This window comes from Cygnus atratus, chromosome 1 (assembly GCF_013377495.2).
Source record: "Cygnus atratus isolate AKBS03 ecotype Queensland, Australia chromosome 1, CAtr_DNAZoo_HiC_assembly, whole genome shotgun sequence".
NCBI classification, from domain to species: domain Eukaryota; kingdom Metazoa; phylum Chordata; class Aves; order Anseriformes; family Anatidae; genus Cygnus; species Cygnus atratus.
Genome location: NC_066362.1, coordinates 53,382,892 through 53,410,518, shown reverse-complemented (window position 1 = coordinate 53,410,518; position 27,627 = coordinate 53,382,892). Strand labels below are relative to the sequence as shown.

The 27,627-nt window shown below is 34.6% G+C and overlaps 1 protein-coding gene across 3 annotated transcripts in view; it reads right to left on the bottom strand.

Moving 5' to 3' along the window:
- Positions 1-27,627, bottom strand: part of PPFIA2 (PTPRF interacting protein alpha 2) — a 335,557-nt gene that overhangs the window by 55,464 nt on the left and 252,466 nt on the right. For all 3 annotated transcript variants that reach the window (XM_050715798.1, XM_050715803.1, XM_050715800.1), the window contains 6 exons: positions 14,865-15,086; positions 12,948-13,094; positions 10,902-11,036; positions 2,709-2,792; positions 2,217-2,348; positions 1,192-1,254 (listed from right to left, as the gene is read on the bottom strand). In XM_050715798.1, the coding sequence (XP_050571755.1) occupies positions 1,192-1,254; positions 2,217-2,348; positions 2,709-2,792; positions 10,902-11,036; positions 12,948-13,094; positions 14,865-15,086 (783 nt within the window). The remainder of the gene's footprint in view (positions 1-1,191; positions 1,255-2,216; positions 2,349-2,708; positions 2,793-10,901; positions 11,037-12,947; positions 13,095-14,864; positions 15,087-27,627) is intronic.

The following is a 27,627-nucleotide window of genomic DNA, read 5'->3' as shown; positions in this document are numbered from 1 at the left end:
CAGGAAATACGTGGCAATAGTGAAGAACGTAAGGGCAATGTTGTGAATGTCATGATAACACCTACAAGTCTTATTTTGCAGAAGTCTTTTGCATTTCCTTCCCCTCTCCTGCAGAAAGTTTTTCATCAAAATCACTCTTATAATTCACAAAGACAAAACAAATGGCAGTGGAAAGACTACATCAATGCAGGCAAGTAGAGCAGTTGCTGGGGCATAATTACAAATGAGCAATCCAAATGGCAGTGAACAAACTACACCATGCTATAGCACCATTATTGTACAGTAGTAGCCATACTAGAGGAGTTACTGTAGCTTAGATTCCATTAAAATAAGTCCCAAATTTCTTGCTTAGATTCACAAGAAGTCTGCAGCAGCCAAGAACCCAACCAATTTCACAAGATCCTTTTTGGGACTTTAATTTGAATATTTCTCTGCCCTTCTACAAAGTTATGTGAATGTAGATGAAAATGACAAATGATTTGAATAGATATTTCTTTTGATATTTTTCTCAAAGTAGTTTTTTTTAGATACTGAATTTCGTATTTATTTTAGTATTAAATGAAGCTATGCTTTAAAAATTCTTTTAAGTAGATTTAATATGCTATAAAAACACTCCTGTGAATGTGAAGACAGATACTGTATTTGTGTATCCTACTGCCTTCAAGGCAAGTATTACTTCAAAACAAAATCTTAACATTTGGAATTGAAATAATATTTATAATTAATTTGACTGGTTCACTAAACAGTATTAGGTGTTAACTTGCAATGAACTAAGAAAGCCCATTTTCAGTTATATTTAGCATAATGCCAATGCATCTGTTAAGAAGAATTGCATCAAAACAAGAAATTACATTCTTAACTATGAAAGTGTAACCAGTTATACGATTCCTGTTAAACAAGACTTTTTTTTCCTTTCAGAATTAAAACTGGTAGAACAAAAATTACAGAGCCAGTAAAATCAGTATGAATTTTAGTGTTGACTTCCCGAGGCTAGGATTTCAGCTATAAACTTAGCTCAGAAGACTTGTTAGGGACCTTCATTGGCTAGTAAAGACATCTTGGTGATTAAAGGAATTATCCTTAATACCAGGAAAATTTAACATGATATTTGTATAAGTAAATATACCGTAGGTCAAAAGAAAAAAAATTAAATTTTGATAAAAATGGATAAAATCACATTATTTATAGTACCTTGTCATGTAAAGATTCTTCCAGATTTTTCCGGAAACTTTCAGATTCCTGAATCAAAACATTCTATAAACAAAATGAATAAAGACAAAAGAGAAGAAAAATCGGAGAAATGTTAAATATCAGATATTGCCATATACATGTAACCTCTATACACAAGATAGCAAATTTAAGTAAGAAATGAGCTTCACTGGACTGTAAAATTAAAATCATTTACAGCTTCAATTTGAGTATATATTAAATTTAAGACACCTTAAATTACCCAAACATGTATGAACATGTTTTTTCAAGAACAGCAAAAAGTTTGTCGTTTTCTTGAACTGAGCAACTGTCACATGCTTACACAACTATTTTGCCCACTTTTTCTTTTGGCAGGCCTATTTCTTGCTTTGTTATGACATTTTGTTTCCATGATATAAACCAGAAGTATATCGTGTGAAAGACTCTGAAGTGAAGATACTGAAAGGTTCCCTTGGATCAAACTAAAGGTGAATCAGTAGAAGAGGGAGGGATTAAGGAGACTAAATAAAAAGATCTCACAATTTAAATTTTACAGGCTAGTTAGGTCTCACAGAGAGCTAGCACATCACAAAATATCTGTAAATAACATTCCCTCTTTCTTCTGTGGTGACAACATGTTATTCTTTACAGAGGAAGTGAGGTAAAATCAGTAAGCTAAAATTCAGGAATGACAGCACATCTGAGACCTGGCCACTCCTCGCTTGTAATCTCCTTTCTTTCACTGCCTTGTAATGCATTGTGGCCCGTCATTTACCAGCTCTTCATCAGGCTCCCTGTTGACAAAACAGGGACTCATAATACCCAGAATGTCCAGTTTAGAGTAGTCATGGAAAGACTCTTGAGCTCATACACAAACTAGGAGTTGAATGTATAAATTAGACTTTATTTGCAGTCATATTTATTGTATACAAAATTAGTATGATACCTCCATCCGGATAAAAGTAGAATATGTTTCGTACAGGAGAATCTTTACTGAGCTGAACTTTATTCTGCCGTTTGTACAGTACCTTTTCTTCAAGTGCTGCCATTCTCTCTTTTAAGTGTAGCTGCAGACGCTCATTGGATTCTGTCAAAAGTCTGTCTACAGTATCCGATAATCTTTTGTTATGCTCCTCATTCATTTTTTCTCTTTGCCTTGCCTTTAACATAGAATAGAAAAGACAGATTTGTAGGGTCCAAAATTAACCAGCACAGTCTTGTATCATTAAAAAGTAAAGATTTTATGGTAGCTGAACACATTTAAAGAAATTCCACATGAAATTGATTACAGTTATTAACTAATGCACATTAATTTTTGTTTCAACAGAATACTTTGAAAGCTGTGAGTGGGTGTAAACTAGTTTATTAAGGCAGTGGAATAAAATGGGAAGATGCTGCCATCACCGCTATAAATAAAACATTTACCAGTAGATCGATTTGTATGCTGGAGTGCATAAGTAGTAATGTATTGACAAATTAAAAGAGGAAAAGCACACAGAAGTTGTCTGCAATACACATACCCTCTGAAGTTCCTGATTCTTCTCTTCAAGCTGAGCTTCTAAGTGTCTCATACGTTCTTCAATGTTTCCATGTCTTTCTTCTGCCTGTAAAAAATAGAAAGACTCATTCTGTAATTTAAATGGCTTTGTATGTCTTTATCTCAGTAAAGTTTAAACAAAACATAAAGCAAGCTACTACTAACTGCAAACTTAGTTTTCAGAAAAGAAACTATTTAAACAGGCAGCTGAACAGCATTGCTTGAAATGTGTCAGCTACAAATGCCTGTTACATCCAAGCATCAGCAAAACATTGGAGTTATTTATGAGCAATGAAATCAGCCAAATGTAACATGCAGACTGTGCATGGTTTGAACACAAACCTGCCATCGTAAAATTGTAAGCTCCTGAAGCACTGAACTGCACGATGGTTGATTATCAATAAAAAAAAATAATAAAATAAGTTAAAAAAATGAAAACAAATCAAATGGATTCTATTTAGCAATAGAAAGTAAAGTCCAGTAGGACTACCTTCCTACGTATGGAGATCATTTCTTGTAGTTTAGCTTCCATAATATATTGATAATCATCAGATGAGGTAGAAGAGGTTGGATCAGACTAACAAGTCAAGGAAAAGGAGAGGGACAAAATTGAAAAATCAGAACTAAAGACACTGACACTGAACAGAACACAGCACAGAATGCTTAAAAGAAAAGTGTGACTGAAAATTTAAGTTTTAACTGACAGATTTTTAGATGGAATAAACTACACTGATACTTGGTGGATATGATGCAATCGATATGGAGAAACTGAAAAATAATGGAGTGCTAAAAAGCTATCAATCTATACATGAAAGTCCAAGGTTAGTGATGGCTGGCTGATGACATATTACTATAGAGTGAATTCAAAGCAATACTGTCTAATCTAATGTTTTTTGGAATTATGGCAAACCAAACACCAGAATAGGACTCTGAGAGGCCAATGTCAGAAAGTCCTTTATAATAATTCTATCATTTTCTAGGAATGAAAACAATGCATAAATACTAATTAATGGATTGGTTAATTACAGAACTGTGCAATGTTATGTGGTACATTCCCTATTTTCTAGGAAACAGAAAGAACGTCAGAAGAGAAAAAGCCAAGACTCAGTATTCCGTTTTAGAATACGCTATGTAAGCCCTTCTATCCAAATAAACGATATGGTTTTCATCCCTTTGAAAGGATCCACCCTGGTGGATCCCTTTGCAAGATCAAGGTCATCAGATAAAAGAAGAACCTATAAATAAAAATTCATTAATAGGAATGAAAAGTCATTACTGAATATAGAAATGGTAATCCATCCAAAGATTCATTACTACTTCTGACAGAGTCGACCTTAATTAGGCCAACAGAACATGTTGCAGAACATGAATATTCATGTTATTGTCATATCAAACAAGCCTGTGTTATCATTCAAAATGAGAAAAAAAAAGAAAGAAATGCTATACTAGATTTGTTGCTATGGAAATAGGAATACGCATAAGGCGTATAGACAGTGCTACTGATGAAATTGAATTGTGAGCTTGTGACCGTCAAATGCTGAGTATTTCACTCTCTCAAGTTTACCCTCTCAGAAACAGATTCTGAACTCCATCTTTAGATAAGCAAACTTTAATATGAGCAATAAATAATTCTACAACTATATGTTTTAGTGAGACTATTTTTTCAGAGACTTCAGTCTACTGATGATTTGTCAGAATAATTAGGAATAGATACCAACGTAATTCCAGCTGTACATTGTAACTTGAAATTATACGTAACTTAAACTTAGTAGTATTATCAGGACCAAAAGATCAGATAGAAAATGATGATCTTGAGTTATACAAACTGCAGTTTTTGATACAAAGACATTCTTTAAAAAATCCTGCTTTTTATAAATACAATAATAAATCATAACTTTGAAGATCACTAACATTCCTTTGAAATTGCACATATTCACAAAACTCAGATACTTGCAAAATTTAAGTGGAAGTCAGTATACTTTGTAACTAAGCTCATTTATTAAGTGCCATTATTGTTTCTGATCATGAAGCAGGCCTACTGTTTATCTGGACTTGCTCATTATCTGAAACTACTCTGCCCATTTGTTATGACTCAGACCTGTGACAATCCCTTTATGATTTTCTTCATCTTATCTTTGAGTTTAAAATATTAGTTTGTTTCAGCACAGAAGTACTAATGTGCTACTTCCTTTCCCAAACTGGATAAACGGGAAGATAGGACTAAAAATCTTCAGTCCCTGAGGATACAAAAAAACCGGGTCATGTTATCCCTTCCATGAAGCGACCAAACTTCATCTCCACAGGAGACAGACTTTTCCCCTTTTTGAGTCCTGACTGCACTACTGGTTCAATGCCTTCCCTTAAGGAAGATTTAAGGCCAGGAGTAGATTTGAAATCAAAACTCTGAGTTGATGATGGAGAAGGCATAAGGAATTCTACTTCTTTTGAAACTACTTTCATTGAGGGAGATATAGAATGCATTTGAGGGTATTAGCCTACAAAATTAAACAACCTAGAAGACTCATTAGCTGACTGAAAACTTTAAACATGTTACCTAATCTTGACTGCTTTTATATATTTAATTTCAGGTTTATGCAAAATATGAAGATAATCGAATTAAAACCTCTAGGTTCAAATTAGATTTAAGACTCCTGATATGTGGGGCTGTCTGTCATAAACAGTCCTTTAGAAGCCAGTCTAGATAGATATGTTATTCACATTTATTTTTCAAATTAAAAAAAAAAAGATTTTGAGTCTAAACAATGCCATAGCTTATTTCTTAGGTGTAAATTGTCTTCTCAATATATAAGACAATTGTGGTATTAGCCCTAACTATTACTTGGAAAAGGATAAGTACAATTATTTCCAGAACTACAATATCTGAATGTACGATTCTTATAGTACATAGAAAATGTTCTTGAAAGAAAAACACGTTCTCTTAAGCTTCTTGTATCTATCTAATTCTGCTTATTTCATCACTTCCTGGTGCATTAACTATTCAGTAAGATATACCTTTTATTCAGTAACATATACCTTTTTTCATGATACTTACAGTTACTTTACTTCATATGAAAATTCCCACTGGAATAGGAGCTTTTGAAGACTCAAAAGTTTACTTTAAAAATATTGACTGTTTCTAGGTATGAGGCAGAGGCTGAGACACTTGTGTTAGTCATGTTCCTATAGCAAGAACCAAGACAGAAGAGACAACTGTGGTCTCCAAATTTCTTAAACGGAAGCTGCATGTCTTCTGACTTGCCTTGCTAAAGGTAAATTAAGTTTAAAACTTTCTAAAATGTACTTATCTGGTTACTTGCTTAGCAAATCTCACCCTACATTCTTCCCCTCCCCCCCCTTTTTTTTTTAAATATGACATAAATGCCTTTTTTCTAGTACTTTGTATGGGAGGATTAGTAAGACACATGATGTGGTATTCAGCAATTAGCATTTAAAGCATTTACCCAGCACATTCAGTTATAAATAGGTTTGTGAAATTGTGTATCTTTGGATTAAAAATATATGGACAAGAACTAACAATGTCTGAGCCCTATGAAATACCAGCATGAGTCTTAATGCTCACTTTGCACTTTATATGCTATGACATAGCAAAGAAATAGCCAGTATAAGCCAGTAATAGACAGGAAAATTTTGCTTTGAGGGAATACCGAAGCAGCTTGTATTATTGCTCTCTAACCCTGTTAAAACTCTGCTGATGCTCCTGCTGCTAATGTGCCCACAAAAAAAATGTTGCTTTCACATCATCTGTTACTGTTGGCACTGCACATTTTCTAGGTCTTTGCACTGTAGTTGAAAAAAATCCAATTTCAATCATACTGATGCAGAAAACACCTGTATAATACAGGTGCTATAATTTTTTCTTCCTCATGCTGAGCTGCAGGAACAAATCTCAACTTTTCTAGTGGTACAAGCCAATTTCCACAGTTTTGAGACCTTGATGTTTGAACACCTGTTGTCTCCATATTTTCTACTGGCTTCTTATGGCACATATTCCTTTGTCTATCTCTTGAATTAGTGAGTTATTCAAGGATGAAATAATGTATTATTGAAGTGAGCTATGCTATTATGCAATTGGTGGTGAAAACAGGTGATCGTGGTGACTGAGCCACAACAGCTCAAAAAGTTATCAACTACTGATTATATGCTCACTTTTAGCCCATTACAAATAATGACATAAAATGTGTTGGCTTAAGTCACTCCTTTTCCTGATACCCAATCTTTTGGTTATTAGATATCCACACATTCTTGCCCCTCCTTTGCCTCCTCACTACATTCTACACCTGGTATGTTTAGTAAGGAACTCCTTCCTTATAGCTCTGTCAAGATTGCTTCTTTCACTTCTTCCTCTTACCAAAAAGGACAAAATCTTCTGTGGAAGCGGAGACACAAGAAGAGGGGTGGTTTGAGAAGACAGTGAGTTGTTGTAAATGTGGAGTAGTTTCTTGGGCTTCCCTCCCAATTCAAGATTTTCTCTACTTCCAAAAGATCAGTCAACTTCCTTCTCCAGCCAATATATCATCTTATCTTTCTCCCTTTTTCTCAGAGTTTTTTTTTTTTTTTTTTATTAACCCTATCCACTGCTTGCAGGAGACCTTCTCTGTCCACTTTTCATCCTTACCTCTACAGCCCTTCTCATTTCAATTTATTACAGCTCTTTCCCTACTTAATACAAACCAGATCCCTGCATCATCACAAAACAAGCATCATGACCCACTTGCCTCCAACTTTCATGTCATTTTTCTTCACCTTTAAAATAAACTGAATGTGTTACTATGCTAAATATGTTTTACTATGATTATGATACTATGTTACATAATAGTTGTATACTATGATACAACTGGCGCCTCAATTTCCTCTCCTCCATCTCAGTGCTTCCCTAATGCAGCTATGAAGTACTACTGATATTTCTGGTAACCCACACACAGGAAGGATGGAGTTAAATGCTGACTGCTGTTTTGTGATCAGAGAAGTGACATGGTACCTCTGCAGCACAAGCGCCCAAGGGGAAAGTGACTGCTGGTGGAAGTGACCAAATGGAAGTAGGTGGATGCTGATTGTCTCTACTACACCCCTCCTTAAATACATGCAAGCAGAAACCATGTTTGACAAACTAACCATCTGAAGATGCTGGATGCTCCAATGTCTGTCCCTTCTAAGGAAAATAAACATCTTCCAGGATAAAGAAAGGATTAGTTAATAATCGAGGGTGGTTGTTTCTACTACCAACTGCCTCTTCTCCAGGTCAGGCAATCAGATCAATACTGTGGGAGTGAGTACAAGGTGGTTCAATGAGTCATGGCAGTTTCTACCTCGGGATTCATGCCGAGAGCTGCGCTACTTCTCATGACCAGACAGAATGCCAGTGCGACGGCCAGGCAGGACAGCACAGTACACAGGATCATGCTGTTCCAGGTTAGTTTGCCACAGGCTGACTAACCCTCCAGTTGCTCACCCAACGGGCAGAACACAGTGAAAACAAAGCCAAAGAAAGGTTTGAATAATTTAGGTAAATTTATGAGTACTTATCTGAGTTCACTGTACAGTCCAAACTTTTGGAAGTTCACTCCTTATGAACTAGTTTGGGCATGGAAAAGTAGCAAAAGACATTCACTAGCCCATATTAAAAAAACAAAAACAAACAAAAAAACACTCATGTTTTAAAACTGACACAATAGAAGGATCTCATTCCACATCCTTCTTTTGCTGAATCCCAACCCAGGTTTATTATGAGGAAAAGGATAATAAATTGAATACAGAATTGTAACATGCATATTTTAAGCTTGAGAAAAAAATATCACACCCAAATCCAGAATGTGTTTGTTCTGTTTTATGTCCATATGTAAATAACCGGCCTTATATTTTAACCACAGTGAAGCAGTCAAGGTTTCCAGTTATCCCGTAGCATTTTCCTTTAATAAACATGTAAAATATATTAGGCTTAACTCACCTCTTTCACATGATTGTAACCCCATTAATCTCAGTGAAGCCACTTTCATTGAGGTAGTACAAAAGAAAGGAGAATCAGATTTTTTTTTTTTTCCCCCAGTGTAGATAAGCTAGTTGATTCAGGGGACTCCTCTACTTAGTATACATTGATATTGCAGTGACCATAGCTCAGGTAGACAGACTTAAGGTAGTCTGAAGCCAGTTAATTTGAGCACTACTAACAATGTTTATTCTGGAACAAACCTCAACACAGACAAAATTACCTAGCATTATTCAGCCCCTCAGGTAGGTTTTGCAACTTTCTTTGAGTAGCTAGGTCATAACAGTATCCCAGTTAGCCAATATAAAACTACTTAATTAAGGTGCAGTGGCAGGTTCCAAGCTGCATTTATGTGATTCATGAAAATTACTGGACCTCAAGCTTCAAAGCTGCCAAACCAGCACTTTAGTAAGCTCTACAGTAGGCAAAGATGTCATACACAACATATGAACTATAGACTTATATGGCCTGTTGGACAAATTCTGACATCCTTCTTCATGGCATGTATTCCAAAAAGATATAATTTTTTTTTTTTATTTTATTTTAATTTTTTTTGGGTGTAATCAGAGAGAGATGGAATGAACTTGCATTATAGCTGAATAGACTCATTAGAGTTTCTCTCTTGGCAAAAACTTTGGTAACGTACATCAATGTGCAATGGGGTGAAGCATCATCTCTGTTCACAGTTCTTTAACTGCATCCCATGAAATAATGCAAGAAGACAAACAGGGATGTATACTGCAGCTTTATGGTCACGATAACAACTGGAATTCCCTGACTATTCTGCATGACAAATGGAATTTCTTCTTACAATATTTGTCATTAATATATGTTCAAGTATATGTTCAAGGAAAAATGCAGTTGAAAGAAAAGACATGCTTGAGACTGCAAAATACTTACTGGTGCCTAATTGCTGGAGAAATTATTCAGGAAAAATCATCTTAAAATAAAAAAACAATATTTTTAAACTACTAATGGCATTAGAATATCTGAATATTTGTTGAACCAGAAACAACTGAAAAAAAATGTTAAGTTGCCAAGGGATTGCTCTTTTGTGCACCTGAGTTTTTGTTAAAATGCAATCATATTTGTTTAGTACTTCATGTAGCTCTCTTTTTGCTGTTTCTTCTTTTTTTTTCCCCCCACCATTTTCAGTCTGCCTTTCAGATTCCCACCCATTCACATAAACCTAAAGTGGACAGCACAAAATCCTGATTACTGAATAATGATCTTGCCTTCATAAAATTTAAAAAAAAAGAAAAAGAAAAAAAAGCTTTTCTATGCTTCTATGTTTTAACTAAATTACTTATAATCGAGTTTATTAATGAGGTGCTCAGCTCTTAAGGCTTTACTATAAATGAAATTTGAAAAAGAAATCCATTACATATAAAAATGACTAGGCATATAAATAGATAGAAACATTCCTTGGCAATAGAGAAAGGAGAGCTTAGATAAATCAGAATGATATGTAATAGTCTCTTAAATGCATTTTACTTTCTTCGTCTGATTCTAAGATAGTAAGAATGTATACATTATCATTGTATGTCCTTATGACAGGTAACATTCGAACTCCAGTATTAAGCACATGCACACCTTAAAATATTAGTGGCCAAATATGAAAGCCATGTTACCAAAAATTTATTTTTATCTTCTTATTTTTCTGAAAGAAAGCTACCTTTTTTGTTATCACAAAAAAAACAAATGAACAAACAAAAAAACACATTTTGAAGTCTTCAGAGTTTCACATTTGTCTTTGCAAATACAAAGAATCATTCAAAACAAGCCTTGTAAGTATGTACTGCAAGTCATCTTCATTTATGATGTACAAATCATCCCATCTGCCATTAACATTTGTTTTATAGCACTTACTGGAACAAAAATAATTGTTGTTGCATATACCTGGAATATATTGAAAATATATGACTCCTTTGTACAGTGTAGGCTACCTAACAGATAACTACTTTACCTGTTATCAAAATGGTAAGAATTAGAAATATGGCATTGAAACTACTCCTGGTTAATATTGAACTTGTGGCACATACTTATCAGGAAACATCTGCTTTCAAATCAGCTCAACACAATTTTTGTTTTGTCCCTGAGGTGAAAAATCGCAATGCAAATCAATATTAAACAATGGGGCTTCTGAAGTGAACCTACTTCTCAGAGCAGTACCTTAGTCAGAGCTGCAATTCTCTGAGCCAGTTCAGCCTCCACTTCAGGTAAGGTTTCTGCCTTCCTCATTGTCTGCTGCAGCTTCTGCTCAGCCAGCTCTAGACGCTCTTGCAGCTGTCTGTTTTTGTCTTCCAGCTGAAGACCAAAGATAGATTAAAAAAAACAAACAAACAAACAAACTGAAATCAGAATTAAGATTTCCTTCAGTTACTTAAGTATGAGGGAAGCAATTTAAACTCACAATATAGGTTTAGGTATTCCACAACCTGGGAGAACTTACTGGAAAGGTATTACCTCAAGCATGGAACCATGTAGGCTGTGACTTTTACCAATGATGAGTGATTTGAGGCTTCAGGATAATATGATGGTGAAAAAAAAGTATAACAAGGCATTTATGAAGTTGAATAAAAAATAGATACGGTTGATGTGTTGTTTACCTAAGCAAAATAAAAGTATTGGTGCCAGTAAGATGATAATTTTCTAAATGGAAGCATTGTATCCATCTTACAGAAAAGTTTATGCATAAGCTAAAATGGGAAATAAACATGATTCCAGAATGATAGAATTCCTAGTGAATTTTCTGAGCAAATGCCAATATAATTGGAAATGTTAAGACTGACACTTGTTACTCAGCTAATTCATTCATTATAGTATCATGGTTGCTAGTTCCTCCAGGTTGCAGTGATATTGTTCATTGCGAAGTTATAATTGTCTCATTTTACAAAGTGATTTTGTTTAATCTGTGATAACCATTAAAGAGAAACAGTAGGGCTTTTGATAACTGCAGTATTTTCTGGCCTACTGAGATCTACCATGATTAAGAATTTTTTAAGTATCTGCTTTCCTCTTTGTTTCACGTTCCAAGTAATAGAAGTCACAATGAAAAAGGACTGTGATTTGAGATTGTTTTTAATCCTTCAAAAGCATGAAGTAGGCTTTTCACATTGCATTGTTGCAAATGAACTTTAAGTCTGCTTGCATATATTCAAAGCTTAGTTCTATTGATCACTACTTTGAGTAGGTAGACTTCTACAGCACAGCATGACTTACATTAGCATTAAGAAAGACTCTAAGGACAGATGTGTTTTGCTCTTCCACTGTGTTCCCCACCCCTGAACAGCTGAAGATACATCTTAAAATAGTCAATTGAAGATACCTCTTAAGTTAGTCACACCAAACTGGTAGAAGCTAGAGAGTTAGAGTTTTGATACTTTAATTTCCCTGAATATGTAGTCATGTACACATATATGCACACAGAGTGGTGTGTGTATGTGTGTAAATATATCTGTATACAATCATAGAAAGAGATTGTCAGGTCATGCTGCCTTACTTTCCATACAGCATTTGACATTGTTTGAAGATATGATAGGTGAGAAAAAAAACATGCCTGGGATACTGAGGGGCTGAGGAGCATTTTCATCTTTTATAGTTTAAATGATATTAACTTCACATTATTTCAGTTCAACTTGTATTCTTCAAAACATAAAAGTGATTTCTGTTCACTTCACTCTTCAGTTTTTAGATTCACCGTAGAAAGAAAGCACCGTAAGAACCATAAGAGACAACTGCATAATCACATTTGCTCTTTCCCAGTATTCATAGATAGTTAATCTTAATAAAAATGTACCTATCCACTGTTAACATATGAAATGATTAAAATCTATTTTATGCATTTTTTTTCCTGCAGAAGTGAATTTCTTGTGCTTATACCATTTTTATTTTTATATATTTTAAAATAAATTTAGAGAATCATTACATAACAAAGATTATACTTCACAATGATAATGCACATTTATGCAAGACAATATTAGAAAACACAGTTATTTCACAATCTTGAATGCACACATTGGTGTGGTATTCGTGGTTGTAGCAGCTGACATGAAGCTTAGAGGTGCTAAATTAAAAACAAAACTTTTTTTTAGATCAACTTAATTAAAAGTTAGTGGATTAACCCAGTGAAAACCTCCTACAGATCTGCTCCTTTTTTTGTGTGTGTTAATTTTGATTGTTTATGAAGAAAGCAACTAACTAATGCAGATACTGCACCTGACGTAGGATGGCTTCCTTGTTTGCCAGTTCATTTTCCAGCTTGTCATTCATGTCGTGTATTGAGGTGGATTCTCTCTGTGCACTGAGGTAGCGCTTCTCCAGCGTAGTGATTCTTTCTTCCATATCTTCCTTTTGTGCCATTGCCTAACATGAAAAAAAAAATTGGCAAGAACCATGCAATTAAAATGCTTCATCATTTCATACCAGTTTAATACTCACGCTAACAGTAGACAGTAATGTAAGGTGTGCCCAGCAATTTCTCTGTTTAAAGAAGAAATAATTGCAAGAAATCTCAAAAGGAATAAAGATATTTAAAATGGTAGCTGTTGAGTAGAGCAAACAAGCAAACCTCATATTTAGTATATTTTTCTAGTTTTCAATTGTGTTATATTACAATATGAAAGCAGTGGTAGTGAAGTGAGAGATTGTTTTTCCAGTACGACAAAATGAAAATATACATTAGTCCAAATAGCTCATCCTAAAATGGACTATATCCAGGTTATTGTTTTGCATATTTGCATATTGCTGAAATAACGTATAAAAATAGTAATTACATACATAGTTCATTTTTTCCCTCTAACCTAAAGGAAAAAACAAAGAAAAAAGTATTGAGCAATGTATCCAAGTTACAATATTAACAATTACAATACAATATTAAATGAGCTTCCTTGATGCATGCCCTTCATCTTTTGTGTCAGAATGAAATAATAAAGACAGGTACCTTACAAACCACCTTTACAAACATCTTGCATGGCAGATTTTGCACTGATATGTGGCAATTATTCTACATGCAATGTATTAGTGCCACTTTGCTTAGGAAAAAAAGGGTTGAAAGCAAGTAAACGTATAGTGAATGTAACATGGTATACAAGAGCAAAACGGCAACAACAGCAAGTGGCAATCAAGGTGTCCAGGAAACAACAATATTTGTCAGAAAGTAAATGAGACTGGAGAGATTTGAGACCCTTGTAGAGAGTGGCTGTGGAAAAGGAGAAACATATTGGTGCAAAATATTTTTTGTAATCTTATAAAAAAAGATGTAGTATTTTAAAAGGGACACCACATAGATGTTAAGATGTTTTTAGGCTGTGTCAGGTATCAGAAGTTCAGAAGGAACATTTCTGCCAGAAAACTAGAAATATCAGGTCAAATATATACACATACATATGCATTTACACACGCACATACATACACACATACACATAAATGAAATACCAATATTGTAGAAAGGAGTGTAACATACAAATAGTCTAACTTCAAAATATTAAAACTGATTCTAGAAACCAACTATCCACACATACTGAGACTATGTGAAAAGATATTCTGGAGAATACTGGGGAGCACCACAAATTTAAGAGTAGACAAGAAAAGGAAACCCAAAATATGACAAACATTGATATTCCCTGATGTTTACATACAGCAGGGAGAAATTTCTTAGACTGTTTCACTGGGAAAAGGGAGTAGCATATTGGAACTTGGCTAATGAAGTTGCCCCATAAGAATATACATTATAATTGATTATATGAATAATAGCATTTTATAAAAATGGCCCAAGATTTTAAAAAATGTATATTAGATTATTTACATGGCCAACATCTCTGTTAAATAGATTTCATCATAAAAATGTGGCAATAACTGATATACTTGCCAGAATATGCTCTAGTAATGCTAAAACACAGAAGAGTTGGCCTTCTTCCTACACGAGTTGCACGTACACATATCCACTTTTAGGAATACAGTCTTATAAGAAATAGTATTAAAAACCTCTTTAATGTAAATTTCGTGGTTCCTATGCACATGAGGTTTTGTTAATGCTCAACTTTGCTTCTCCTATTCATTGACCCCTATCAGCTTGAATCGGTACCTGAAGAACAACTGTCAAGACATACGAGGTGAGTGTGGTGATCTCCTTACCTCTCTAATGTCTCTCTGATATTTAGTGTTCATTTCTTCTGTTTTAATGAGCTCCTTCCTGGCAGTCTCTGCTTCTTGCTCTACCTCTCCCACCCGGGAAGACAGTGCAGCCAAACGCTCCTTCATTTGTGCCATTTCATAGTTCTGCTTTTCAAGTAGCTCCTGGAGTTCAACAACTTGACTGGCTTCATCATTTGAGTCTATGGAGCCATTTGATAAGCGCTGTTAATAGAGAAGTGACATTATTTAACTTTTAATATAGACTCTATCTAAAGAATTCCTAAAATCAAGATTACATTAAAAATTACAGAAGCAATTAGGGAAAAATACCACAATAAGTTGCACTGGAGATGAGAGAGATACTCATGAAAAATTGCAAATGATTAATATTAATTAATCGAGGGATTCCAGAATGTAACACAAGGAGGTGTAAATATTTGCATTAAGAGCAGAATGGTATACAAAAATGGCTTTAGTTTGACATTATGGCTATTCAAATCCAAATTGCAGCAATACTACTCCTAAAATGCACCAAAATGCATGTATGCATTTCAGCCAAACTTGCACACCATTTAAACTTATTCATAATCTATTTCATTTGTAAAATAGCCCACACTGCAGACAGGAGGTAACACTAAAAATTGACAAATTCACTTTACCAGAAAGTTCTGAGGTCAACATACTGGTTAAGTCTATATCAGAAATTAGTTCTGCTGAAGTAAGTTGTGCATTACTGAAAGGCCTGAATGAATAAAGTTATAAAGGAAAAAAAAAAAAAACGGTCCAGAACATCTTACTGCCTTTGGAGTCTGATCCCAGGAGTATGGTTTATCTAACACATAAGTGATTCCAGGAAAGAAGTGTGTTCAATAGCAGGACTTGCTGGCATTTCTTCATTATAAAAAGATAGTCATGTTAACCTTTACCACCATAGGCTAAGCCATGGTTTCCCATGAATTTAATTCTCATTTCCAAAAAAAAAAAGAAAAAAAAAGTAAGACGACCAACCAAAATTATCTGGTTTTAAAATATAACATGGAAAAATATATCAAAGTATTACAAATTGTTATAATTTGTCAGGTAGGTGCAATTTTACCAGTTAAAATAATACCATCCAATATGGGAACAAAGTATATCACTAACTGTCATTTAACCTAAGCTATTGATCTCAAAGAGCATCATGCAAGAATATTGGTCCTAAAGGGTTCTTGTTGCCCTTGAGATGGTACGGTGTATAACAATGCATATATGAAATATGACTAGAAGGATTCTAGAGGAAAACAAGTTTGTGTTCATTAGCTTTTGTGTGTTATTATTGTCCAAATATATTTATGCAGAAAACTAACAAATTCAAACATTGTTACTCTGTTTAATAGCTTTATTATTCTTCCCCCAATCAGCTAGAAAATGAACCCAGATCAAGACCACCTGCCCCTCTGTGGATCACTGAATAAGATTATTTTACTATAAGCATTCATTACATCAAATAATTCAGCTCCAAAATTGCTTTCTGTATCCTAGTCAATTATATTATCTGGGCATTTTATGTTGGTTACTGAACCATCGTTGATCTACTTTCGGGATACCTAGGGAAAATGAAAATGGCAATTGGAAAAAATATATTTACATTCAGTTTGTTGCTTGAAAGTGTTCAGTTACTCTACTTGAGCCAAATTCCAATTAATATGAAGCAGTCATGTAAACAAATTAATACTCAAGATAAAACATTCTAACCATCATATTGTATTAGATTGTGTAAACTTGAGATAGCTTTTTATCTAAGATTATTATAATCTGTTTTATAACTTTAATCTCATATATTAATTTTAGGAGTTGTCACAGAAGAACAAATTTTAGTGTATTTTATTTTCCCTACAGTGGTCCATGAATTGCAGCAAGGTTTTAGTAAGTGAGTTAGCAAATATGAAAAATACATGAATGGCATATAATCATGTAGCCTATGTGATATGAACCCTAATTGTTTTGAAAGGGCAAGCTTCAATATCTAGGAGAATATTAACTGACATAAAAATATATATATGTATTTTTTTCCATTAATAAAGCATTTATTTCTAAAGAAATTAATAACGAACCCTCATATAAATTAAAAAGTGAAAGATCAAATTTATTCTACTCACTCAATATCTGAGATTCATGGATACAAATAAAATGTAATGAGAATTAATCCCTCACCAACAGACAAATTACATGATTGCCAATTATGCACGTATGTATTTTGATTTATGCACATAAACTTCCCTCATATTTCTTTGATGAACTCTTTGCATAAGATGCTTTAATTATAAACATTGTTCACTTTTGCTTTATATTATTCCTGTATAAATATACACAACTGGTTGACATTTAAAATTTCCCAAAATTTTTTACAAAATGTTTCAACATTTTGATTTTTCTCAGGATGATTGGGATTAAAAAAAAAAAAAACAAAAACTTTTTTATTATAAATCCTAGTAAAAATAAAAAAGCTCAGGTTAAAAATAGTGTTTTTAGATTTCTGAAGCATACTTTCAAAACTTTGCCTTAGGATTTTAACTGACATTTTGTCACACTTTTATCTTCATATTATATATGAAGATATATATGTCTGCTATATAGATATATCACACGGAATAATCACTCAAAAAAGGTCACTGGCAGAAAGTTATTAAACATTCATTCAAGATGTAACTGAGATATTATTCCTCTACTTCTCAGGAGGGTTTTAATCAACAGTTTATATGGTCATACTCTGCCTCCCTCCCTCTCTCTCTTTAGTTTATATCTGGCTGATTTTTTTGTGCTGAAATATTTCTTAGTACTCAGAGAGTTTTCTGACAATGATACTGTGTATTAATCAAAATACATTTGTAAACAAACACGTAACTGAATGCTTATAACGCTGAAGTCTGAGTTTTAAATAGATCTCTGTTAACTATTACCTGAAACACGATACGAAATCTTGTCAAAAGAGAATGTACAAAAAATGTTTCCAAGCAGACATTCTTACCTGTCTCATCTTTACGCTATCCAAAATCCCTAATATATGCAAGAAATAACATCAAATCAGTGCAAAGAGGAAAGAAAGAAATTGCTGAAAGTAATCTGAAAGACTTGGGAAGTCTGTAGGGAAGGGTGGTAACATTAAAAAAAAAATCTGTAAGTGATCAAAACATTCCTGCAGAGAAAAAGAAAACTGTAAATGGTGCCCATATCTGTCTTACAAGTTATTCATCCTGATAAAAGTTTTCAACAAATTTCATGATTCTGTCCATCAAATGCTGTCATTAAAAGCTATAGATGAATAGACTCTTTAACTAAAAAAAAAAAGTCATGAAATAAAATTATCTAACAATGGCTAGTTTTCTGCATAAAAGAAACATGACAAATAGCTCATATGATCCACTGCTTTGCATTTTCTCTTTTTACTAGCTAGTTTCTAATAAAAGATACTCCATTTGTTTCTATCACATTTACTTCTTTAGACCGCAGTGTCACAGAAACAATATCATCGTATATTCTATATTTCATTTTTATGCTTTCTATAGACACAGCTACAGGTCTGCACAGCTGCACGTGTGGGCACTTGCTACACATGCTATAAAGGTCTCCACTTCCTTTTCCCGACTCCATGGATTCCTCAATCAGATGAAAAATCTGGTTGGCATCAGCCTTAATGACCTACTACAAGGTTGGATTACTTTGCTTGGGCTGGTTCAGAGAAAACAATGGTATGTTTCTAACCAGAAATGTGGCACTTGCTTTTCTCATCACAGAAAAGAATGAGGGAGAGTGTAACAGCAAGAGGAAGGACTGCTATGGGTTTTATTTATTTTCAATCCTTCCAGTCAGGTCTACCTAGATTAGGAGCAGACCCGGATCTATTTTAGATATGTGATGAGATCTAGCTTAGAGAGGGTATAAGGAAACAGAGAAAGCTGTTTCTCTGATCTTTCATTTCATTGCTCAAAATTACTACATTATACAATATTACTTCAGTGTCAATTTGTATATTAAAATATTTCAACTATTCAAATAGCTCAACTACTAATAGCTTCAGCAAAAGCATTTTTCAGCCGGGAGTGGTTACGTCGTAAAAAACAGTTTTGACTGGAAGCCGAAGTTGAAGCACACATGATGAAATCCTTTCTTAAGGATGTCACATACAGTAGAGAACAAATAATGACTTTACAAGAGAGCCTACAGACTACATTAGCTTACCTTATGAATAAACTCAGTCAGCAGGCCTAAAAAAAGAAAATGAAGCTATTTCTTAAATCTCACACGTGTCAACATACATTCACACATTGCTGCCTGATAGGCAACTTATCTCCATGACAGTTTCACTAATGTAATTTCATTAACTTTTCCATATTGTTTGAAGTAGTACACTGGGCTGTACTGAGGAAGGACACATTTAACTAAAAGAGCATAAGCCGAAAATTCCCAGGTAAAGATCAGAAAGTAATCATAAGCATCTCCCAGTAAAACAGGAGAAAGGATTGTAATTCTGGTGCACAGAGGTGTTCTGGGTCTGTCTGGGATGGAGTTAATTTCCCTGCAGCGGCCCATACAGTGCTGTGCTCTGCACTTGTAGCTAGAACAGCACTGGTATCACACCAGTGTTTTTTCTATTGCTGGATACTACAAGCCACTAATTAGTTATATATTTTGAACGAGAACTTAAGCCAGGAGTGTGGTAAGAAGGAAACGAAGAACATCTCACAGGGCAGTCTGAGCAGTCAGCAGTGAAAGTAGGATTTATTTGCTTGATAAAACTCCTCCTCCGTGTATCTAAGTTTATGGTGGTCCAGGTGCACGATGCCCTCCCCCCGTGCATAATCATTTTCAGTCCTGAGGACTAAATAAAGCTGTCTAACCACAAGGTACTGTTCAATAATTAAAAGCAAAAAAATTCTTCAAATTCCTATTAGAAACTGGGTGGTGTAAGCAACTCCATTTTTTCTTCTCTCTCTTTTTTTTTTTTAATCCCTAAAAGCATGTGCCTTATGTGTACTTCCTACTTTTTCCTAAGACATTCCCTAAGGTTTTTTTTTTTCTTTTTTTTTCTTTTTTATTTTTTTAAATGGAGTACTGGCAAGTTGGTTGCACTGTAAATCTACAGTGTCAAAGTTGAAGTCCTTACCATGTTCTCAAGTCAGTATAATGTGGTTCTTTGAGAGTTCATGTTGAACAAATTTCTATCAGGCTCTCAACCTAATGTTCAAAGCGAGTGTCTGGTTTAGATAGACAGTCTACCTTTGGCAAATAGCAAAATCCCTGAAGACTTCTGACACAACATTGCAATAGAACTATGTCTGAATTGAAGTATCTTAAAAAAACAAAACAAAACACACACACACACACACACACACACAAAACCACAAAAAAAAATGTTGATTTTACGTATTTTTCTTGCTATGAAGTATAAAATCTAACATTAAAAGGGCTTTTCAAACATTTGCAGACAGTGAGTTCCATTTGCTTACTATGTGAAGGCTTATTTGCCAATATACATACTGCAAATATACATAAGCAAAGAGCACAAGACTAGGCATTTTCTTTTCTGAACCCTATAAAATACCAAATCAGAGCATTTTTATTTTTATTTTATTTTTGTCAGCATGAAGTTGGACAGGAAAGCAATAATCTAAAACATGTAAAAAATAAAAGGATGGATACAAGCTAGAGTTCAGCAAAGCAACGTGATATTTAGAAAAGGCTAAAATTGTTTCTAAGTACCAGAATCTCATTGCTGCAGAAGCTTTTGGAGAATGGAATATGCTCCATTCACCTGCCTCCAGATATGACATAACCTCATATCTGCCATGAGCCTGTGACCATAATGCTCATGGTTACTGGCCTCCAAGATACACCTCTTTCACATGCTGGTGGCATCTCAACCTAAAGAAAGAATGCTGAATCACTTCATTTTGTGAGATTTCTCACTCCGTCTTCTACAAAGATGGGTGCTAGCAGCTCTTCTATAAAATATGGCTGACTTTTGGTCAGTTGCTGAAGTGCTGATGTGGCATCTGAGGTATAAAAGCTTTCCTATACTTCTTACGGAATATACAGAATTTCCTTAGTATAAATCACTTTCCAAATATTTTGGAACTGAAATATGATTAGTAGTAGTTCTAATTTTAAAACCTAAATTATGTTTAAACTCTCTTTGGAATAAGATAACCCCTATGAATAACAAACAGAAAATTCAACATGAGAATAAATAGGGAAGAAATGCCATATGGAGCTTAAAAGCTTTAAAATAGTTTAAGCAGACATATTTGAAAACACTGTCCCAAATCCCAAGAGGAAAAGATTATTTTAGGCAGTGGTAAGTGAAGATGTTCCTCATGACTTAGAAAAGTTGTCCACGAAAACCAGAGCTTCACAGGAGAGAGAAAAACTATATGTTTTCCACGTCAAATAAAATTGTAGAAACTCTGTAGTATAGAAATAATAAAAAGAAATTAAAATAAACACCAAAGGAAGCTGAATTATACACATCACTTGACTTTATGAAAGCAAGAGTAAAATTTAATGCTGCAAAAAGCAACATTTACTGATGCTATTTGAGATGTAAGTAAAAATGAATACCAATAGTTGCCAGATGATGCTCTTCACTATAGTGTAGAGAGCTTTTATCCCTATTCTGTTTGAATGCCTCGTGCTCAAAAAGGTTTAGAAGAAAGTAAATGATATTAACACAGATACATAGCTATATAGTAGTCCAATCACAAGTGACAGTTAAACTACAAGCAAAAGTAAACTAATCATCATCCATAAAATCAGCACACAAAACAAAATCGTAAAAGCTATACCAAAACAAATAGCATTACACTGAAGATGTCACAGTGATTTCTAAGTGGTTGTTTGTCTCTTTATCTTTCAAGGCTATGCTACTTCCCTAGGTTTTTCCACATCTTTTGGTCTGTGTCAGGCAATAATCTCATAATCATTAGAGGCCTCCTCTTGAATTACTCTGAATTTTCCCCAGTCTCTAATCAACTACCCAAGCCAACATTCTCTCAAATTTCTTCTCCCCCACTACCCTGCCATACTCATGTAAAAACAGCTATCTTCTCCAGCACTTTTCTCTCCAAATCTCCTCATTGTCTTGCTCTTTCTTTCAAGCCATCAAAAGGCTCCAGCTTTTATTACCACTTTAAAGGTCTGGAACAACTCTGCTTCCTGATCAGCTTTCAGCTCTTACTCTTCTTTCTGATGCCTGTAATCATCTGTCATGCTCTACTCATTTTGCAAAATGGGGCAGGGGGATTAAAAAAAAAAGAGAAAGTCTACTTGATGGGTGGGCATTTTTCTTCTTGGTGATAGTCCCTTCCAGAATGTCTACGTATTTCTGTTTTGTACTGTTGGAAAGAATTTCTGAGATTTCATGCAGGACAGAGAAATAATTTCCAGGTGCTTTATTGGAAGCCTAGTTAGCTGCCCAAACCAAGTCATATGCAGGCCTGCAGGCACGGAGACTCCTTGCAGTAAGCCACCCAGCAAAGGTCAGCTAGCACAATGCTTGGAGTAAAATTCCCGTAGATAGCAAGACTTCTAAAGCAGTGTTTTAACAGGCCTAATACAGGGGTTTCTGTTAGGTGAAAGGGAAAATAAGTTTCCATGACTGAAAGACAAGTTAATTTATATTGAACAGACAAAAAAGAGCTGACTGAAAGTCTATTGATTTATCATGTAAATAACGCAAAAGTAATGTAGCTTTTCAGTATCATAAAATGGCTATGCCATAGCATTGAGCACTAAATATTCATAATCATACAAACACACTCAGCTACTGAACAGAACAGTACTCACAGAATATTTGCCTAAAGCCTCTTTCAGAGAGAATATTGCATATTATTCCACTAGGGATACTCCCAGCACAGGCCTGACTCCTTAGATTTATAAAGACTTTTAGTCCCAGCTGTAGCATTTTTCCCATTTTTCTTTTCATTCTGAAAACTCCTTACCTTTCCAGTTGTGTCAAGCCATCAATCTTCATTAAGACTCCCTCAGCACACACTTTTAAAATTAGGATATCAATATTAATCCATAAAGAGTCTATTAGAAAGCCCAAAAGATATCTGTACTGCTTGGAAACTAACCCATCATCTAATTTTTTTTTTTTTTTTGTCTGAAGTGTATTACTTTTTAAATTTAGAATGCTTTGGGATAAGGATTGTGTCTCCCACTATTTTATTTTTATACATCATGCATCGTGATTACATTTAAACAGCAAAACAAGAAGTCTTTACAACAAACTTTCTCCCAGTTACAAACATCCCTTTGATAAGAAGTGTTAAATCCTTACAGTCTTCTTTAAAATGCTACTTCTAATGAGGGCTGCCTGTGCCTGCCTTCACTCCATTCTTTGCTGCTCTACTATGCTGCCAATTAAAATGAAAGAGTAAAGGAGCACACATGAAATAAATTAGTAAGTAGGAGCTGGAAGTTTTCTTCTTCGGCTTACAGACCAAAGTGATCAGAAGATCCAAAAATAGTCTGGTACAAAAAATGGAACAGATTCCAATAACTGCTCTGAAAGAGACCTGCTATGTTTTAGATACTATTTCCTCTTAATATTATTTGATTTGCAAACTAATTTGATTAGCCTACTCTGAGTTTGCTTTGGCAAAATACTTTTTATTCCTACAGGATGCAATGTCTATAACTGTTGTCAATTTTTTAACAGATTTTAGTATTTACAAGCTGCAGGCGTATCACTTAATTATTGGAATACGTTAGTGTCATGACGAAGAAGAAAAAAATGTGACTCTTAAATGAGGTGAATGTGAGTGCCTGAGGCATATTATAAGGCAATATACCTGTTTAATACAGGTAAAAAGTAATTACATACAGGTCTGAGTTCCTTGTAAAGGAACACAGGTTATATATATACAGGTTATATATACAGGTTATAAGTATTGAAGTGACATGTGGGATGTATATATATAAAGGCAATAAATAGAGACAAATTGACTTTGTTTTGTGCCAGTGTTTATAGGCTGTGGTTACAGATGTCAGCAATTAAGTTTAAAAATAGAAACAGTGCATTTTCAAGGAGAAACATCCTGGTCTACACTGCATGTATACACTTAGCTTTCATGCCTTCAGCGTAATGAAATCTGCATAAAAAGGCTTTGTCAGGTAGGAGCCATCCTGTGCATACGAGGTGTCTATGAGAATAAAAATAGCCATTCCCCACATAAATTAATCTCTCATAAAACTCCATTAACTTCGGAAGAATTATAGCAATGATTTGTTATATGTTTGAATTAAAAGTTGTAGCATGGAACTTACTCTGGAATATTCTCCAATATGGGCCAGATATTGGCAATGAATTTTGAAACACACCGTTATAAGTGAAGGACATGCTATAATGGTTGATATGTAAGGTATACAAACATCAGAAAATGACACTTTTTCCAAAGTAACTTCAATCCTTCCAAATTTGCATATGAAAATTTCTGATAACATTCCATTTTAATGAATAACTCAATTTCCATGACTTGCATGGACGCTAAAATAAATATCAGCAAGGAATAATGACTTTATTTGAAAACAAGCTACTTATTCTCAGCATCTTATTTTTAGAGGTCCAGAAAGCACCACATAATGGTACCATAGTTTATATCAAGAAATGAGAACACATTGTGCCTGCTATAAACATCTGAGACTCATTCTTATTTCTTGCTCCAGTTATGTATGGTAAATGGTGCCTGAAATTCAACCACAAGCTCAGGTACACCAATTTGTCTTTAAATGTATTAATGAATATTTTAGGAAGGAAAATCTTACATTTAGGGTATCTTGACAAATTTTCCATCAAACTGAAAGCAATTTGGGGCAAAAATATTTCCTTCCTCAAACTTGAACATGATTGTTGACTGGAGATAGAGTAGAGACTTTGTATTTCTCAAATAACTCATTATTTCATACACTTACAAGGGCTTTCATATTGCATTTTGACAAAAAATAAAAATAAAAAAAGAGTGAACCATACTGACTTAAAATTACATGGGAATGGGTAAATGGATGCATAATGGGTTATGGGTTAAGTGGGGAAATAATTTAATACACCTGGTGCTGTTTCTGGCATGTATAATTTTAATGTGAAATTATGAAAATTCATGTCCTTCTAACCTAAGGGTTGTAATCAAAAGCATCAGTGGGCTTTCTTTTTTAATGTTCTTTCTCTTTATTTAACCTTATGTTTACTTTCTCAAATACTTTCTCAAAAAATTAAAACTCTACTGGTCAAAAATGTTCTCCTGCTTTTACGTGATAGTCTAGTTTTCCCCACTGGCTCCTGAAACATCCTCCCAGAGCTGAGAAAACCAAATCTCATGTACCATAGCTTGAGGTGGCCAATGAACTTTGGTAATCCTTTATCAACACCTTGCACGCAAGTTCCCCCAGAGGTACTTCAGGTGCAGTCCGTAGACCCCCACTGTTACCTTCAAAAGGGGCTCATCAGTTGTCACTCACTGCTGGTTGTTTCGGGCAGGAAACCATGAGAAGAGGTGCACACGGTCTGTCCCCCCTGCAGGGTGGCGAGCTCCTTCTTCAATATTTGTACCACTGCAGAGCTTCCCATCTGCCCACCTTCTTTCCTTTAACATCCCTGCATACATCCTCCAGTAGAATCTTCAGGATCATGAATGCTGCTGAATCCCAGCTTTGCAGCTCTCCTAGCTGCTTCCCAATAGACTTACCACTTATTCATGGTGAATCCTGCCTTCCCTGGCCTTTACTTATGGGGAAATCAGGCCATCATCCTCACAGATCAAGTGAAGGATCTGGATGGCAGTAAATCACATCCAATGGTCACAGATCTAGCTAGGAGATTATTTGATAATAGAAATGTTTGCATCTTAATTCTCATGGTAGGTAATCTTTGAAAGTTTTTTTTTTTTTCTAAAAGAATTTTTCAAAATCCGTTAAAGCTCTTCTTTTTTGTGTAATTTGCCTCCTTGCAGGTTTCTGTACTTGCCAGATTTTAAATTTAATTTAAATGATATAGCATAGAAGCTTTGCAGTTGTAGAGCAGAAATTTTAATGTATCTAGCTGAGGTCCCCACTAGAGAACATGGGTGACCTCACCCGTTCAGTGAGCTGGCATCCATCTTCCAGTGAAAGCAACTTGCAGTGCAATCTGCAGACTGTTCTAGGTACAAAATTTAGACCCAAGAAACTGTTCGGTTTGGTTTTAAATTGCGATAATCCCATGTTGAAATCCCTAATATTTTCCTAGAGCAGCTATTTTAAGAAGTTTGGAATTTTTTAAGATCGTAACTGGAAGCCATTTACTCTTTCTCTTCTTTTTCCTCTGTTTTCTAAAGCAATAAATATACCTAGTTAGTAATTCTCATTGCTTCTATTTTACTATTATTTTCTTTTGAAATGTTTCAGTTATACTTGATAATGAGCCTCCGTTTATGATTGCACTCCATCACCACTAATATGATTTCTATTTCTTAAAGATTAACTATCTTGATTTACCTTTCTGCTCAATTTAAAAAATATCATTATGTACACAGCCACTGCTTTACAGAAATCAATTTATGGTATATTAGAATGATTTCTTTTTGAGCCAAATTTGTTGTCTTATAAAAATGTATAAAAATGTAAAAAAAAGAAAATTAATGTCCCAGAAAAGTTCTTAGACTGTTCTTTAAATCCTATTTCTAGGAAGTGCTTTAAAAATATTTAATAACTTCCTTCAGCACCTTTTCTAAGCACTGAAGTAATATAAAATATAAAATATTTCCATGTTGCTGTAAAATGCAGTCCTATTGTCGTTTTTTTTTGTCCTCATTTTTCTTTCTTTTCATGGGAATATACTAATCATTCAGCATTGCTGCTGCAAATGAGCTGGAACCAATTACGACATCTTTTTCATAAATACACAAAAAGTTATTCCAGCTTCAGAATGGCTGTTAAATTTGGGACACACTTAAATCTCCCAAGAGTCTAGTCTGCATGTTTTCCAGGGCTGACTAACTCTTTCTGCAGATAACTTTTACCTGAGAGATCCTCTAATGACGTATATCTGTTTGGTACTAACTGTTGTCAGAATCTGAGCAAGCTCTACTTCAGTGTACATTTTACCATGTATGTACTTCCTGAGAAGTCCAAAAACTCCTGAAGGTATTACTTAAGTTTTACTTATATATCAACTGTGAAAAGTGGAAACCTGAAATGTAGGAACTACTCCATCTGACTGAAACTGAACCCTGGTCTCCTGAATTAAAAGAAGGTAGAAACCATGGCATCATAGCTTATTGGCCTTCATCCCTACAGCTGAAGTTGAAGGACATTTTAAAAGTCCTTCAGCAAAAAAGTTTAGTGTACAGGCTTAAGCTGAAGTATTTTACAAAGTGAGGGCTTCTATTTACAAACTAAGAAGGAATTAATGGTGGGCACAAAGGTAATGTTAGAAAGTTAGAAAGTAGCTAGTGCAGAGGATGTGAATTGGAACTGAAAGGAATGGAACAGAAAGGAACTGAAAGGAATGGAATAGAGTAGAGCAGAGTAGAGCAGAGTAGAGCAGAGTAGAATAGAATAGAATAGAATAGAATAGAATAGAATAGAATAGAATAGAATAGAATAGTTCAGTTGAAAGGGACCTACAGAGGTCACCGAGTTCAACTGCCTGACTACTTCAGGGCTATGCACAAGTTAAAGCATGTTATTGAGGGCATTGTCTAAAGGTCTTTTGAACACTGACAGGCTTGCGGCATCAACCACCTCTCTA